Source organism: Trichosurus vulpecula, chromosome X (assembly GCF_011100635.1).
Source record: "Trichosurus vulpecula isolate mTriVul1 chromosome X, mTriVul1.pri, whole genome shotgun sequence".
Taxonomy (NCBI): domain Eukaryota; kingdom Metazoa; phylum Chordata; class Mammalia; order Diprotodontia; family Phalangeridae; genus Trichosurus; species Trichosurus vulpecula.
Window position 1 is genome coordinate 20,446,321 of NC_050582.1, and position 18,953 is coordinate 20,465,273.

Consider the following 18,953-nt stretch of genomic DNA (forward strand, 5'->3'; position numbering starts at 1 on the left):
ACTTTGTAGCTTATTTCTCAAAGGCAAATTAGTGCTTTGAGTTTTCCTTAAAGGATGTGATCCTTTTCAGTGTTCCAAGTACCAATGGGCACATTTCAAATAAAATCATTGCTGGTGCGAAATCTTCATTTTCCTATGTTTTTTTGTGTATAAAATTCAGTGTAATACAGCGACTAATTCGATTTGATAAGCAGTTCATTGTTTTCTGTGTTGAAGAGCACAGCTCTGGGACGGGGAGGGAATGGGAAACGAAGTTTATATAAAGTATTCAGAATGAGCACAAATGAAATAGTGTATGTGAAGTGTTTTGCAAACTTTATACTGCTGTGTAAATGTTGGCTATTATGTAAATGCTGGCAATTATTCAGTCACATGGCATGGAGGAATATTATGAGTTCATGACTAGAAGTCACAAAAGGTATGATTTCGTGGCCATCACTAATAATTTCTCAACAACAGGGCTCAGTTGCTTTAGTTACAGAATGCATGACCATAGTCAAGGCTGAAATGGAGAGAAAGCCCCTTTTTGTTCTCCAAACACTTTGCCAAGAACTTGTAGCAAGAGTTAAATTCTGAAGCAATTGGCTATTTTAAATAGCCCTTAATAACAGGCATTGGCAGCTCAAACTTGAGCTAGGCTGGACCACTAGGGCCTGCTTTGCTGCCAAGTGCACGGCTACTTGGGGCACTCTTGGAGTGATAAAAAAAAAAAAAAAAAAACAACCATAGAGTTAGTGGAGTTTTGGTCCCACACATGGAGTTTCAAAGGAATTGCAACCATAGAGCTTTCCTCTCACAGTATCATTTTTGTTATGTGCCTCATTGGCTATAATATTTCAATTTTTTCTTGTTGTTGGCAGTTCCGCAAACCTCTTGAGTTGTTAATTCTAAATCGCTGTTCCATATTTGAAATATAAAATCATCAGTTCTGGTGTCTGGTGGATCTGGGTTTGCATTAGGATTAATGACGATTGTTTGGAATGAACAGATAATTTCATAATCAAAATGGAAGGGGGCACCAGGAGGGAGTCTTAGCCAAAACAAAGAAAAAAGGATCAAAACTTCAATGTCATCTTGTCCTTGCTATTCAGATTGATTTGGAGATGCAGCCTCTTGATTCTGGTCAGACTATATACAAAGCCAGTCTAGATTTAGTCAAAGGGCAGCACTTGAGGACCAAGAGGTCCACATATGGCCTTGAGGCTGCAGGTTCCCCACCCCTGGGGGGTTGTGGCTACTTTCACTGAGGATGCCACTACAAGCCAGCTAATAACATCCTTAAGGTGACATTTCATTTTAAAATATTAATTTACTAACAATCCCAAATGCTTTGAAAGTTGCTATTAAAGCTTTAAAATGCACTAAGACTTTGGGGACACTTTTATGTAGGTTCATGCAATTTTTTACATGTTCTTGGGGAAAAAATTGGGGGTTGGAGTCCAGACCTGTGATTTCCTCAGTGGCAAGGAAGTCCCAGAATGGAAACTCCCTCCACAAATGCTGTTGCAAATTGGTAATACATCAATAAATTATAGTCTTAGAGGGTTGCCTGTGACAATAATAGATTAAGTGACTTGCCCATGATCAGGGGAGCAAGTCTAGGAAAGGCCTTGAGCCTAGGTCTTCCTGACTCCAAGACTAATCTTCTACCCATGATTCCAGGAAATTTTGCAGTTAAGGAAACTGAGGCAGACAAAAGTTAAGTGACTTGCATAGGATTTCACGGAGCTAGTAAATATCTGAGACTGGATTTCAACTCTGGGCTTTCTGACTTCAGGCTCACTGCTCTATCCACTGTGCTACCCACTTGCCTAATGGTACCAGAATGTAATAGAATATTACTATGCTACAAGTAATAACAAATATAAAGACTTCAGAAAAATTGAGAAGAATTACAGAAATCAATACAGTGTAAAATGAGCAACACCAGTGAAACGGTATGCAGTCTGATACAAAAACCTAAGGACTGTGTGTGTGTGTGTGTGTGTGTGTGTGCACGTGCACGTCCAGGGTACCATCATCCTTTCAGTTACTCAGGTTCAGAATCCCAGGGTCATCCTCAGCTCCTCATTCTCACTCACCCACATATGTAATATTGCCAAATCTTGTCATCCCTACCTCCCTAACAACTCTCACATCCATTTCCTTCTCTTTACTCATATGGTCACCACCTTACTTCTTGGCACACAGTAACTACTTAATAGTGCTCATTCATTCATCCATTTAGAACTAATAACATAAAAGAATGGCAGCCAGAGTACCAGGACACCTTGCTCATGACATCAACAACATTAACTGTGGAAATAAAAGGGCCAAGAGACAGGGGATTATTTACTGACATTTACAAAGTGAAAAGTAAATAGAAGCCTTCACTACTCCTCCAAAAGAAAGCTGCTCAGGAAGTCAGTTCTCATAATATTATTTAATTTATTCCAGGATAACTGAATTTCTAAGTGATGGGTTCACAGAGGTTTTCTCAGGAAATGTGAAAGTTTGTTTGTCAATTTCTTACTTTCTGAGATGCAATGTCATAATTATTACAGGTAAATTAATATTATCAAAGGGTACTGTGCCCACTTGACACAAAAATGGCTCTCCCTAACACTCTTATTTGGCGAAAGTCTGAGAAAGAGATGTAGGCACTTTTCATTGGGGTGAGTCATACACTCTAATAAAAGAAATGTATACATACATATTTTCATATGTGTACACATAAATATTCATGTACATTCACAGATGTTTACATACCGTGTTCTCATATAAATGCTAGTATCACATAGTATAAAATTTGCTACCAAGTATAAGATATTAAATACCTAGGGGAATATAATTTGCTTCAAATTTGAAATGTTGACTAAGAAGTAAAAATAAATAGCTGGATTTTGCCCTCTTCTTGATAAATGAGACAATGAATACCTCATTTTGTAAATGCTTTAGCATCTAGTACAGTGTTATGTGCCCTGGAGCCATTCAATAAATATTTGAAAGATTTCAATTACTTTTATATTCACAGTGTCATAATATCCAGTGTTCATGGGCAAAGTTTCTTTTTTTAATGGATCGGTGGTTAATTGGATCACAGAAGTTTATGTATAAAAATTAAAGCAAGAATTTTGGGATATTTTATACAGAATAGCGGTGCTCAAACAGACCATATGCTTTTAGAGTGGCTGAGTTTTGGGGGAGTACACTCAGCTTAGTTTTCTCTGTTTGTACTGAGTTATAATCCAGAAGCATTGTGGAAACAGATCAATAAAGGAGGATGAGCACCTCAGAAGGAGGTGGCAATATTCCCTTCACAACAATGAGCCAACCTTAGCAAAACAACTAAAGAAATAAGAAACTCTGACTCCTTTCTGCAATAAGAGCACTTCTGAGTGGAAAAAGATCAGTCATTTAATGAAATCTGCAGTGCCTCCCAAGCAATCTCCTGGGGAAGAAAAATTCATTTTAATTTTGATATATAAGGACTTGGATAAACAATAACATGCAGGCAATGTTTATGTAAAGTTTTGACCCTAAAGTTATGGCACCTAAATGTGTCACTTGGTTTCATGGGCCCAGGATCCTTAAGCACTCAGCCAGGTGCTCTTTGCCTATCCCTGTTCAAGATAAAGAAATTGAAAATCTGAGGTTTAGATTCCCAGCCTCTGAGTCAGTAGTAAAATGGATTCATCTCTCCTAAAGCTATGAGAAATGGCCAAATGACATAATCTTCGATTATACCTTGATAGCTGAAAGAACAGTTTTTCACCACCAATCAACTTTTACCTTCTAGAGACCAGATACTATTTTGGAAGTGACAGAAGGTCATTAATTTAATTTGCTAAACATATTTGCCTTTGAAGGGCCAAAAGCACTCAGGCGTACCTTGGGGAGAATGCCTATCTTTTCTTCCGACGCTTGTAGATCTTCCTCTCCGATGCTCGCTGCTAGTCGGACGGCTTTCACCTTCAACTAATGTGTAGTATTTCAAGGTTCCAGGTTCTACAAATAAGCCAGTAGGCCCACCATCTCTCCTTACTGGTCTGCCTGCTGCAGATCTTCCAGCACCAGGTTCGCTGAAGTCTTCGTAAGATATTCTTGGTATGTCATCCCTAAAGCACACATCCAAGTATTTGTTTAAACTTCTGTCAGTAAAAGGGCATCTATGCAGTCATTTTAAACCTTCTGGAGAGCTAAGAAAAACAATGTCTTATGCGTTCTTCAGATGTTAGAAACCTTGTTATGGTAGAGTGATGGCTTAACTCAAATTCATGCTGGAAATTGATAAAATCATGGTAAGGAAGCATATCATTTGCTTTGTAAAATGCAAATCCTAACAATTTGGCCCAAATCCTGACAGTTTGCCCTGAAAATGAAACTCTTTACATGGGCAATAGAACAGTAATTACATTATTTCTTTTGATTATTATGCTTCCTAAACGACAAGATGAAATGTTGATTTGAAAATATACTCATGAGAAACTACAATGATTTCAGTCTTACGTCATGAAACTACTAGCTTCTAATTAATTTCTAATGTGTTAATGATAATATACTCTTTGATCATTGGCATGTATGGAAGTTGCTTGTGTTGTTAAAGTCTAGGAGATTTGGGCTAACAGGGTGGGTCAGGGAGAGAGGAATCAGGAAATTTTTACTGTTTTGTTTCAGATCAGAATTCTAATAGCGACCAACAAGAATGTGACAACTATCTGTGTTTAGAACAGCTGAGCTTTCCAACAGCTCCTGGAAAGAAAGAAGAGCTACTCAATTATGCTACTGATGATGCCACCCAGCAGATCGAGGGGTAAGAGAACCTGCTTTTCCTATCTATCTATCTGTGAAAGGAAGGAGTGGATTTCAATAGCCTCTCTATAAACTAAAGAGACCAACTTAGGGGCCTGGATATTGTAGCTTCCCTTATTTCGCTTCTTATTTGTCAGGAAAATGACATGTGTTTGATCAGTCTCACTTTGTTGCTCTTGGTCTAGCTTGATGTGTTATCAGGCATTGGGTGTCATAGAGGTCAGGAGGGAGGAGAAGATCTGAGTGAATTGTCTCCATATTCTAATCTATGTAAAGTTTTCTTCAAGAAGACCAACTTTTGTTTTGCTTGACTATACATGTTTGTAACTGGTTTTGTTTTTCTATCTTTTTCAATGGTAGGGAGGAGGAGTGAGGAGGAGGGAAGTCAGAGGTGGGAGAGAGAGAGAAAGAATTCAGATCAAAAAATAAAATAAAAATGAATGAAAAAAATTAATAAAATTCTAAAAAATGAAAACCCAACCACCAGTAAGGTTTACCTTGGCCTATGTTGTCCAGGCAGGGGTGAATGAAAGAATCTCTCCTCTTCCACCTGGGTATGTTGGTCCACGGTCATGGTGCTAACAGATTCTGTGGGCCTGCTTACCCCTGTTGCACCTAAACCCTGCAAGGCAAAAATAAAACATGAGCCAAACTGTTATCAAATAGTTATGTTTCACAAAGCATGCAAATCTTTTCCTAAAGGAAAATGCCCTTTCACAGGCTATATCAATTTTTAAAGTAGTTTTAGTGGCAACATCTCCTCTCAAGTTCAGATGCAATGATCACACATCAGACAGTATTGTTGTCAGGGTTTTATATCAACATGAGAGAAGAGTAAGAGGGCATAACAAAGGTTATTTAATTAGGAAGCAATAGGCCTGTCTTGAAATTTAATATTTTTTAATGATTTGGTTGCAGTACTGAATAACTCTGCTTTTAAATTCATGCATAACTCCAAGTAAGGAATGGCTAGACTGTTGGAAGAAAGAATTAGAATTCAATATAACTTTAACAAATTAGGTAATTGCTGAGAAAGAACTGGAATACAGTTCAATAATCCTAAATACGTGATGGCACAGTTAGAGGAAAAGCAAAACAACAAAACACCTGAGAGCAGAAAACCAAGAGAACAACTGATCACATACTAAGGCTTCTCAAGGTAAAAATCTACCTTAGTTATATGACCATTTTTGAACATACAGAAAATAACCTAGAAGTTCATGGAGACATTTTCAGATTGAAAAAAAATAAATCAGTTGAAGCGATTAGGGGCTTCCCCTCCCATAAGATCCATTCTCCAAATGGAAAAAAGGTGCTGGGGTTAGGAAAGATCTGTCAAATTCTGACATTTCTATAGTGCTTTAAATTTTAAGAAGAACTTTATACATATTATCTTACTGTAACTGTCTTTATTGAAGATAGGTACACAGAACAGACCTTGAATATTCTCGTTAGTAAAGTCAGCAGGGAATATACTTCCAGAGAGCTGAATGGGGAATAGAACTACAGACTTCCTTCAGAAAAAAGGCTCAAGGCCCTGCCCCTTAATGGAGCCCATTTTGAGGTACTTTACGACTCCATTTCTGGTGATTGTGGTGTCAAACTCAGAAGTAGGAGCCACTAAAATCATACATAAGGATCTTTGCAGATTGCATATTGACTTAGAAAACCACATACTATTATTATTATTATCTATGTCCTATTGTATTTTAATTTATTTTGTTAAATATTTCCTAATTTTACATTTTAATCTGGATCAGGTCCCACTCAGGAGTGTTGTATGCTGCCATATGACTAGAGTGTTTGACATCTCTGTCTTCAGATTCCCCAATGTTAGACACCTAAAGGTATTGCAAGCTCCACACACCCAGAAAGACTATTTTCAACAAGATTTGTGGTACCATAAGTGGAATTTCAGAAGGGTCACCATTTCAAGTTAAAGTTTCCAGTCATGGTTAAGTAAAGGCAGGAAGGCTACCTCCTCTTATTAATTATTAGCCTAATAAATGACCTCATAAACTCATGCCTAGTTACAGAACCCTGAATAATTCTGTCAGTGATGACTGAATCCCTTAATTAAAACAGTAAAAGAGGTGTGGTCATTTACCAGGTTTTGGAGGACAGAGAAGCTGTTTGGTGGCCTGTGCTGTAATAGGCTAAGGAAGGTTTGAGCCTCTGCTTCCCAAGACGCATCTAGATCTGTGGTCCACAAACTTGATTTTTAAAATATTTAGAACAATTATATTTCAATATAACTGTTTGGCTTTGTTGTTTTCTGAATTTTGTTTTCTATACTTCCATTGGCTTCACCAGACTGACTATCCAAGGGTCTAGGGCACAAACAAAGCCTAGACCAACATTTGCAGAGTTGACCTTTGAAAGAAATAATGACTTCTGAAAAATAAATCACTATCAGCGCAGTCTTCCTTCTCTGAGATATATGTTATGGATAATGAAATGTCTCTCTTGTCACTGTGAGGAAGCATCCTGACACTTCATTTGCTATTCTAAAGCCTATGTTTCTAGCATTCCTTTGGGTTTTTACCCCCTCAAAAAACACTAGGAGGACATAATGCCTTAATTATTTGCTTTTCAAGGAGCATTTTCAAAATCTAGTACATTTTTAATCAAATGATAATTTCAGTTTTTAATGGATATTTATTCATTTATTTGAATACCCCATGTGCTTGACACATTTCATTACATTCTTAGTTTTAGTTTCCATCTGTCAGAGAGATCAATGTCTTTTACTTAGCCAAAAAAAAAGATACTGAAGTGTACTAAAGTTCATAAAGGTTGAGAAATACGTAGGAGCTTGAATTACCATCCTTTTGCCTCTTTCTGCTATAATGACTATGACTAATCCCCTTGTATAGAAATGAAAATTTCCAGGTCTCAAAGGAATGAGCCATAATGATAGTAAATAGCTGTTCCAATCCTGAGTCATAGTAGGACTTCTCTGTTGTTATCTAAGACATTTATTATGTTGCCTAGTCTTCATATTTTAAAGTAGCTTTTTATCCTTTTTCTCCCATTTTATGCATCAAATGGTTTTTATTGGTTTCAAAATATATTCATTAAGGTAAATGCTTTGGGTGATATTCATTAGTGGTTATGTTTAATGAGAGCAGCTCTTTATTTCAGGCTTCTTCCAATCTTTGTACTTAATAACACATTTTACACTTGAAAACACATTTCTAAATATTTGTCAACATTGTTTTTTTTCCTTCTTCAGGCCTATAATTGTACTGTGGCTTTTGTTTTCACTTGACATTCTTCCTAATGCTTCATCACTAATGTTAGAATTGCTCAGAAAACAAGGTTTCTTTAAGTGTTAGGAGGGACCTTTCCCAGGCAAGCATAGAGAGAGGGCATCCAGATTTGTTTCTGCATACTTAAGTTTATTGGAGTGCTCCATCAGGTACACAAAGCACCAAAAATGCTTTTTGGATTGTACTCTAAGAGGTTTAACATGCCATTGTCTCAATAATACCCTAATTGAGTAACTTTAAACTCAGTGCCACCTTGGTATTTCACTGATATTTCAAACTTAATATGTCCCAAAGTGAACTCCTCATTCTATTTCATCCTTCTTCCCTAAACTAGATCCTCCTACTTCCCTATTTCAGGTCACAATGGTACTTCAAATCCTTCCAGTCACCCAGGCTAGAAACTTTAGTGTTATCCTTGATTCTTCTCTTCCTAATTCTGGTGATTCTCCTTCTGTTCCCTTTTACATCTGCTACAACCACAGCAGGTTCAGTCTTCCTTCTGTCTTAGCTACACTGTTACAAAAGCCTACTCACCTCCAATCTCTCCCTTCTTTAATAGAGCCAATATGTAGCTGCCATTTAAACCTTCCTGAAGTAGAGTTCTGGTTACATCACTCACCTATTCAAAGGCAAAGAATAGTTTCCACTTTTCTACCAAATTAAGTCTACATTTTTTTCTCTGGTAGTGAATTCCCTTCGTGTTCTGGCCCAATCCACCTTTTCAGCCTTTCCCCTTCCTAGCTCCCCCCACAAACACCCACAGCCCATGAAGTTTGGACCAGCCACTCTCCCTGGAATATGCTGAAAGATTTATCCTCTAGACACCTTTGTTCAAGTGCTTCTCTCTACTGTAGGCATCCTCCCAGCTTCTCATCTTCCCCTTCTAAAATCCAGATGAACTGTCACCTCCTTCGGGAAGCTTTTCCTGGGTCCTGCAAAGGGGATAAAATCTATCCTTTTCTGAACCATCTGCCTTTGCATCTTGGGCCTGTTTTCTGGTATTTCAGGTGAGCTGCTTTGTACTGTAGTTATTTGAGTATTGCTTTGATGGTTCTTGCTTATTATCCATGAAGGCAGGGATGGAATCTTTATTCATTTTACATGAAGGAGGCATTCATTAGATATTTGTTCAATTACTGAATTGTCAGAAGCATTGTTTAGGCTGAGTCCAAAACCGTGGAAGTAGTCAGTTATAATCATAATTTGGATTTTCATTTTAAATTTACTAATAGCAAAAAAGGTACACTTAATTTACCATCATTATGCTTTAAGACTAATATTGGTTATATTATAACACTAAAGTGATATTAGGAGAGGAGAATAATGAAAACAGTCCATTGATCTTCACAATCCCTAGTAGCCTTGTAATTGTACTGATGCTACTCAATGCAAACTCTGGTAGCATTCCTGCCAAGAAATTAGTTGGCCTAAAGCCTAATTTGAAAGCAGGTAAAAAGTTAATATAGTTGAGGAGCTGAATGCATTTAAAATCTCTACTTGTGTCACAAATGTGTGACTGATCCTTTTGTTTCAGAGCTAAGGTTGTAATCCAAGTGTTAAACAGGATTGCTCAGCTGCTACCATGAAATAAAGAGGCCATGTGGTATAAGACAACAGATATTAAACTTGGAGTCTGGAGACCTGGATTTGAGTCCCTCAATCATGTGACCTTAGACAAGGCACTTCCCTGTTGGCCCTCTCAGTTTTCATAGTTGTAAGGTAAGCATGCAGGTGGGGTGTGGGGAGGGGCAGGATATTTCCAAGGTCACTTTTAGTTCAGACCCCCCAAAATGTTTCTGATATGTTTGCCCATTTTAAGGACCATGTAACATGTATGATTATTCTTTAAGATCATGGAAGTAAAATGTTCAAAATAGTCACTGAATTAAATGATTGATTCAATGCCCATATTTAAGATAGAGCCTTAGCAGAGGAGCAAAATCAACCAGAAAATAAACAGCAGATGTGGAAGATAAGCCAAGAAATTAATTCTTGAAAAGAAGTTTGGAATTTTAACCAATAGTAAGGTTAGAATAGAAATCAGTTCTATTTAGGCTGTAGCCAGAAATTAGGCTAATTTCTTGAAATAGTGAACAACTATAGGAACATTGGTTAATTAGGGTCATGTTTGCAAAAATGTTTGTTTGTACTATTGAATGCACCTCAGCTTATTTCATTACTTTCTTTTAAGGAAGGTAGTTGTCTTTCACAAGTATATGTGAATTTCCTAACTACCACCACCACCCCGCCCCCCAACATGAGTGAGGCTTTTAGAGACTGATAGTTCTCCAGAAATCCGTTCTCAGGGAGTCACTGGTCTTACAGCTAATAAATGATTCTGAAACTCTGATAAATAAATTTGAAAATGCTTCTTCTCTGGTTGGGTATTGGCTCAAGGTCTCTCTTTAGTCAAGATGCAACTTCACCTTTGGAAAGCCCTGTTGCTGGGCCCATACATCTTTGGAGCTTTCAAGTGTTTCCAGGCAGACAGTGCACAAAGAAATCGATTTCTAAATGCCCGATCAGTGGGCTCGCCCCGCCTTCATTTTAGTCAGGCTTTTGCTTGGCGCGGCAGGTTATGCTAGATGCATATGCTAGATGTATTTCTTGGAAACATCATAAACATTATCTTGGTAATTCATGGAAAGCGAAACACTTTGATAATTCAAAGACATGACAACACATTGTTTGACAAACGTTCAAAGGGATATACTGTTTGTTTAAATGCCTACTACTTTTCTTCGTTGCCCAGTCATTTGTTTCTTCCATTGCCATTTTTTCATTAAAGGTTTTATTTTCTTTTTCGATTATCAAGGATGTCCTACTGCTGACTACCTTAGAACAATCGGGCCACGGTTACTTGAGCACCACTGTAATGACAGCTAGGTTTGCGAAGCATTTCACCTATATTAGCTCGTGTGATCCTCACAACCCTGAGACTTGGGTGTTATTACTATTCCCATTTTACAGAAGAGGAAACTGAGGTTGAAAAATATTAAGTGGCTGAACTCAGATCTTCCTAAGTCGAAGTCTAGCACTCTCTACATGATGCCGCCCAGCTGCCTATGCCACCGAGCTACTGAAATTTAATAACAGGCATTAGAGAGCTTGCTGTCGAAGAACTTTTGTATTTGGCCTGTTAGTCCAGCTAGTTACTGGAAAGGTTAAGAATGGGTCAGATTGCAAGGGGCTTTAAATGCCAAACAGAGCACTGAAAATTTGATCCTAGATGTGAGAGGGAGTCACTGGAATTAGAGAAGACAGGAATGAGGTCAGTGAGCAAGTGGGGAGCAGGGGATAGTGTAGGAGGGGTGCGGGTGTGTGCGTGCATGCATGCGTGTGTGTGTGTGGGTGTTTACATATCATTTTTTCACTCATTTTCAGTCATGTCTGACTCTTCATTTCGGGTTTTTTGGCAAAGATGCTGGAGTGGTTTGCCATTTCCTTCTCCAGGTCATTTTACAGATGAGGAAACTGAGGCAAACAGTTAAATGAATTGCCCAGGGTTACACAGTATCTGAGGTCAGATTTAAACTCAGGAAAATGAGCCTTCCTGACTCTGAGTCCGGCACTCTACCTACTGAGACACCCAGCTGCCCCTATGTCACTATGCATAGATAATCAACTGGGTCCAAAATTGAAAAGAAGGTAGAAAGCAAGCTTGAGTGCCATTGGAAAACAGCTTTGTCCTTTTGATGACTCCAAGTTTTTTCCTGAAATATTTTCTTACAAAAATATTATTCTGCTTATGCTATATGGGCACAAATCTGAAATCCAAGTCTCTGAAGAATCAGAGTTGAAGTTCACTCAAACATCAATAAAAAGCCCATGACTGGAATATGGTCAGGCTGCAATACGATCAAGAATTGTGCAAGAGAAGTGGCATACATATATTAAAAATGATCTTAGGGTCATAGATTTAGAGCTGGATAGGAGCTTAGAGGCCATTGAGTCCAACTTCTTCATTTTCGAGGTGACGATACAGAAAAGTGAAATGAATTATCTGAGAACACATTTAATAAGCACCTGAAGCAGGATTTGAACTCAGGTCTTCTTGGTTCCAAGTCTAGCATTCTACTACTTCATACCAAGGTGGAAAAGTTATGTAATTAGAACAAAAGAAAACTAATGGACAGCCTGTGTGCTCCATCACTATCCTAGAAATCTCAAGAGATTTAGAGAAAGGCCCCCAGCAGACTGAATAGGTCCCCTCTGGAGGACTTTCAGGATGAGGAGGCATGGATCTATTGACACATACATTCTGGAAGGGATCACGGATACATCAAAATATTGAAGTAAATTTGAGATCTCTTTAAATATCTAATTTTGCTAACAAACATTCAGGACACTATAATATCTAAGCTGAAATTAAGCAGATTTACATTAATACATAAACAGCTAAACAAAATCTTCCTAATATAAAGACAGAAAACCCACGAGACATCTATAAGCCTATTAATATGAGACACATCAATCTTGTTAAAATGCCAGCATCACATTTTTGCCTTGGAGTATTATCCAGTCCAGGACAATTACAATGTTCCAGGTATCAACCATTTAATAAAAGGAATCTCTCTGAAGGTTGATGTGGCTAAGAAAATGCTGCTAATTGGGCAGCTGGATTGGCTGAATGTGCTCCAATGTTTTATGGTATTTCATGGAAAAGGATTTGTCTGGTAAAAGGAAGCATTCATTATGGAACAGTCCCTGTTGTTGCATGCCTGGCCAGGCAGATAATGGACTCTGTTATGAGTTATACTGTCCATGTCAACGCAAAAGGCGATAAATGAGGCTGTGATCATTTATCTGGCTCAAGCACCGGGAGCAAAATGCAGGCTGATGTGGCTAGGAAGGACCATGGAATTTGAAACAAAAAGAAAAAAATGTTTTGAAGTTCATAAGAAAAGGTTTTACTTGAAAAGAGGATGCCAATTTGGAAATGAGGACCAGTCATGACCCAGAATGGGGAGGCGCTGGCTGTGTATTTGGATGCTCTATTTTCTGCAGAAAGGATTATGTGGTTAGAAAATTAAATTCCTCCTCTCCTACCACATAATGTCCACTGCACATAAAAGTAAATAGACTGACATGATTGACAAGCTTTCTAATTAAGAGATAATGACAACAGAGTAGAACATGGTTACAGGATAATGGTCTCCTGCTGTTAACGTAAAAAGTGAAGCAAAGCTGAGGGATTTATGGAAAAAGGATGTTAAGCTAAGGCAAAACACTGGCTTTTCAAGCATGGCCCATGATCCCATTGGTTTTGCTTATAATGACTCATTGTAGTGTTGCAAGTAACTTTTAATATGTTGCTTCTGAATGGATTTTATAATTCTTTTCACTGTTAACACCAGAGATATAACCTTTTGGTTCCCTAAAGTAAGCTTCTTTCTTTCTTTTTTGATAATGAGGTAGTTAATGAAAAGCAAATGAATATTAATTATATGGCTAAACTCTATTGTTTTCAGTTAAGGGACAGACCAATTATTTTCTTTCACAACAGACATTCTTCCCACATCCATCCAGTGGTGGTCTGTGGGGAAACTGACACTTTGGAAAGGGAGGAGAAAATGTTAGGAGTGAGCAATAGCAGCACAGAACTTAGCTAATAAACGAGGGTTTTTTTTCTTCCTCTTTGGTGGTGATGGCCACACCTTGCCTTGTTTTGCTGTGATGTGTTTATAAGAGTTCACCTCTCTTAATAAAGGCTTTTATTTATTACTATATAGGGAGGGCCTCAAACTACTCAGTCATTCGTTACTTGTTCACCAAGCAACAAACATTTATTCATTGTTTACTATGTGAAGAAAATTGTGCTTGCAAGTGGGAATATACTATAATGTTGACATATTACTTGTTTAATTTCTATAACAGAAGAGCAATTTAAAAATTCAACAATTTCAGGTTTTTATATATCTATTGTTAAGACTATTCATTTGTTAGTATCATTAATCCCTTATGATATATTTGGAGGTATCAGCACCTGAAAAAACTGACTGAGCTTGGTTCTTGTAATAAAATATAAAACTTGACTAAATTAAAATAATTTTCATTTACATGTGTCCCCTAATGATTAAAGCAGAACCACACATTGAGATCAAAGAAATAATTCAGTTTGATAATAAAACTGAGAACAGCAACAATTCATGAATTTTTAAATTGTTCTTTCCCACCTGTGTTAGGGTCTTTTTCATTACAAACATCATGTAATATTTCTGATAAGATTGACTTGAAACATAACATAAAGATAATGTATTTTAACCTTTAATATGTTCCCTTGGTTTTTTAAAGCATGTATACGTACTGTTGTAATTTATTTTTGTCATCTCCTCTCTGCTTCTGTACCTTTCAATGTGCTCTCATAAACCTGTTTTTTAAAATATTAATATATTTTTCTTTTAGATCATTACTTTCATTTCCAAATGCAGATATCCCTCATGCCCTACCCAGTGAGGCCTCCCCATTAAAAAGAATAAAAAAGTAGGTCAGCAATCTTTCATATGGTCATTAGGAGTTTGCAATTGTTTTGAGAACTATTTTTCAAATCTTTTGATTGCTTATCCATTGGGGAATGGCTCTTAGTAATATATTTATGTTCATTCCCTATACATCTTGGATATTAGACCTTTATAAGAGATATTTGATAAAAAGAATTTTTCCCCCCAACCAACAACTTCCCTTCTTATCTTCACTGCCTTGGCTTTGTTCATGAAAGAAACCCTTTTCAGTTTCATATAATTGAAATTATTCCATCTTTGTGATCACCTCTCCACTTCATTCAGTTAATAATTCTCTTTCTAGCCAGTAATTATGAAAATTACCTGATCTAGTTCTCTATGAATTGTTATTCATGTATACCTTTGAGCAATAAATGTCTAAAAATAAATTTTAAAAAATATTAAAATATAGATTTTAAAAAGCAAACTTAGAACACTGAGAACAAAGGGCCTATAGATACATGGGTAAGGGGGGTCAGGGATAGAACATGGATAACTAAAAATGCCCTGTTCACGGGCAAAAGAAGATGACACACTAAGGACAAGGAAAGATCCAAAATATTACCGACAGGAGGTCAATTTGACTAAAGCACAGTCTTCTACGAAAATTGAAAAAGAATAGTATACAGACACAATAATAGGTTTGAAAAGTATAAAATGAGTTGCAACTAAGGAGGGATGAAAAAAATGACCTAAAAATTAAAGCAAGAGAAATAAAAGGAACAGAAAGAGAATAGAAGTCCATTAATATAATTTGAGAGTAGGAAAAAACCCCCCAATATATAGCCTTGATCTCCTAAGGATCCTTCAAACTTTGAAATTCAGTTTTAAGGTCAGGTCTAACACAGACTACATTATTCCAGAAAAGCTCTGAGTTGCCTCCCCTCTAAAATGCTTGCCTACCATCTCAATTCAACTCTAGACTTCAGACACAGCTCAGAGATGGAAGTTCCCAGAAGGCCTTAATAAGTCACCAATTACTTCCTTGAGCTTGATGGCTTAATAAAATAAACTTGAAGAAATCTACCTTCAAAGTTCTCAAGGAACTGCTTGAAGAAATCTCACAGTTTCTCATGATATTTAAGATTCATGGACTGGTGAGATTCCAAATGACTGGGAAAATGCAAATCTGATATCAATATTTAAAATTTAATCAGGGCATTGCAGTAAAATAAAAGTTCCAGATCGAGGTCCCTAGCAGAGGCACCTTTTAGGCATAGTTTTAAAGACAATTTAGTACCCACTTGATCATCTATTCCATCCAGACCCTAGGTTATTTATTGTTATGAACAGCACTTTATTTGAGGCCATGTCACAAGTAGCATTTTTTATTGCTGGATTAATGTCTGAAATGAACACAATTACTTACCATGTCTAATACTAATAAGCTAAAAACTAAAAGTATTTAAGTCTGAAAAAATAGGAAAACTACCTGTTATTCTCAGCAATAAAATTACTATTTTTCCAGCTTGGTTAGCTTGGATATTGAGAGGATACTATAGGCCATTAAATGTGGAGGTTATTGTGAGGTAAGATAATGCTTCAGGGCATTCATATATATATATATATATATATATATATATATATATATATATATGTAGATATGAACTCCTTAGCACTATTAACATAGCATAAATAAAAAAGACATGAAGAATGGGCAGTACTTCTCAAGACTTGGTTTCTTTCAGTGGATTCCCAAAATTCACAAAGGATTTTCCCAAACTTCTCTATGTTAGTATAAACTCAAAGGCCTAATTTCATTCAGTATAAATAAAATATTTCAATGTTTAGGCTATTTCTTCTTTAATGGTGGGTAAAAATGAACAAAGTAGTACTCATTCATCTTGCCTGATAATGAGCATCAACTAAACTCAAATGAGTTTCTTTTATTTCAGTTTCTAAGAGCTACTTCCTCGTTAGTGATTGTTGCTATGTCCAATCAAACAAATTATCAGTGAGTTGTGTTACACCTGGTAGACTGTGGATTCATGTCTACAGTGGGTCAAAAACTCAGACCTTGAAACATGACAGCTTCATAGCAGAAGCTCAATTTTACAGGATTAGTCAATCAGGCAAATATTTGGCTAATTCTGGCATTAGAAAGGCATGTTCTGTTTTTTAAAGGCTGACTTTTCTGAAAACCAATACATGTAGGTAGTCATTACTCAAGAGCGCAAACACACATTTGAAGAATCCAAGGATATATAACTTACAGAGTGTTTGCAGATAAGATCACAGTAATAATGCAGCTGATGGGCAAAATAATTTGCTCACAAAGTTTTGCTTTCACAATAATTTCCCTCAAACCATTAGTGGGAATCTTTTAGATATGGAAGTCACAACTAGCAAATAAATAAATAATCCTATTCTTAATGACCTACAGTCACATTTGGAAATACAGAAGAGTTTAAATAAATGTTTTGATTAACATCTAATTAACATTAGCAATATACAGCACCCTCATTCGGTGCTGAATAAAAATATTACTAAACCAGCTTCAGGATGCTCCATAAAAACATGGAATCACACAAAAGGCTTCTATTTAAAATTAATAAACATTTAGCAAATGTCAACAAATATCCCCTCACTTTTCACTGACCTTAAATTATCATTTCAAGGTAAGATTAACTATTTAATCTGTCTACACTTCAGTTAAGAATGGGAGAAACAAAAATGGAAGATGTCAATTTACTTGCTTAGGTCCACACTTACTGCTTTAGTTTTCCTTTCAAAAGGATCAGCAACTTACATGTCCAGAATTATTTGTACCAAGATACAAATGAAGGAGAGTAGTAGGTGTGCTCTCCATGGAAAATGTGGGCCAGCAGGAAGTAGCCTGAGGGATGACAATAGGCCCCTGGGGTGGTGGACACACCTGTAATCTCAAAGGATCCTGATGAACTCTGAATTACAGCCTTACTCACAAGCCAGCTCAAAACTAACCTCTTTAGGATGAAGTCCCCAATTAACTACCCCATTTCAGTCCCTTGTGGACTTTGCCCATCACCAATGGTATTTTTGTGTATTAATTTGTACTCGCTAATCTTATACTGTAAATGCTTCATGCTTTTTATGTATGTGTATCTTCTACTTTTCCAACTAAAAGAAAAAGACTCAAGGTATTGAGTTTTATTTTTTTCATATCCCTCAAAGTCTGAAATAAAGTGTTTGGCCCACAAAAGGGGCTCAACATGTTGTTGACTGATAGCTAACTAATCAATCAAAAACCGATTATTGAACATCTATTCTGTTTAAGAGCCTTGTGCTTAGAGCTACAGGGGACACAAAGAGGAACAAGGTCACTGTTTCTCCCCTCAGAGCTACAGGGGACACAAAGAGGAACAAGGTCACTGTTGCTCCCCTCTAGGTGCTTGGTTAAAATCTAGTTGGAGAACAGTTATGCTTTCATGTGACTTTGACTTCACAGTGTTTTCCTGGCTCTGTGCTTTCATAAGTATGGATAGTCCTTCACACCCTTCATAACCCATCCATGCCCATCTCTAAATCCTCCACAATGGGTACACCCAGTGTGATGGCAACTTTTCTCAGGTTCTCTTGCCCTTGTCTGAGTACCAGTGGGACATAAAGGCTCTCAGTTTCTCCCTTTTTCAGTCCTAAATCTCTACACACAATACAGATGTACTCAGTCTTGTTGTCAACATGAAGAATATGGATGCTGCCAAATAAAATTCCAGCTTGTCATTTGCTCAATCTGAACCCCAGGGCACCTACTTTTGGTGTCTATCTTTTCTATTCTTTACCTTCAAGGCTCAGCTGAAATGCTATTTCCTCCACAAAATGTTCCCTGATTGCTCCAGATATTAGGATTTAGATTCAATATAAGAAAGAAATTCCCAACAAAGAGAACTATCCAAAAGTGGAAAGGGCTACATCCCATGACTGTGGTCGACCAGATGCTGGTGATTTTCAAGCACAGGCTGGTTGCCTACTGTCAAAGATGTTGTAAAGGGGATTTGTGAGGCTAGCTAGGTGATAGATCAAACGAGCCCTCAGATCCTGGCCTACTCTGGGATCCTAGGACTCTCCTTCATTTCTTTCAAGCCCATCAAGGACATACTTCAAATGGGAATCCCAGAGTCAATTTGGCCTCCCTCATATACAATGGAAAAACTCTCAGAACAAACAATAATAGCTAACATTTATATAGTACTTTTAAGGTTTGCGAATCATTTTATATACATTATTTCATTTTATCCTCATCCATAAGGTAGATGCCATTTTTATAGGTGAGGAAACTGAAATTGAAAGAAGTTCGCTAAGTGACCTGCTTAGGGTTCCAAAGACAGCTAGTAATTGTCTGAGGTGAGATTTGAACCCAGGATTTCTTGGCTCCAAATCCAATGTTTTTATTTACCTGTCATTTCACTAA

General features: G+C 37.1%; 1 protein-coding gene across 1 annotated transcript in view; it reads right to left on the reverse strand.

The window, feature by feature from the left end:
- Positions 1-18,953, reverse strand: part of LOC118832811 (connector enhancer of kinase suppressor of ras 2-like) — a 566,603-nt gene that overhangs the window by 175,941 nt on the left and 371,709 nt on the right. Inside the window, exons 10-11 of the mRNA XM_036740170.1 lie at positions 5,289-5,413; positions 3,871-4,097 (exon numbers count right to left, since the gene is read on the reverse strand). Coding sequence (XP_036596065.1) covers positions 3,871-4,097; positions 5,289-5,413 — 352 coding nt within the window. The remainder of the gene's footprint in view (positions 1-3,870; positions 4,098-5,288; positions 5,414-18,953) is intronic.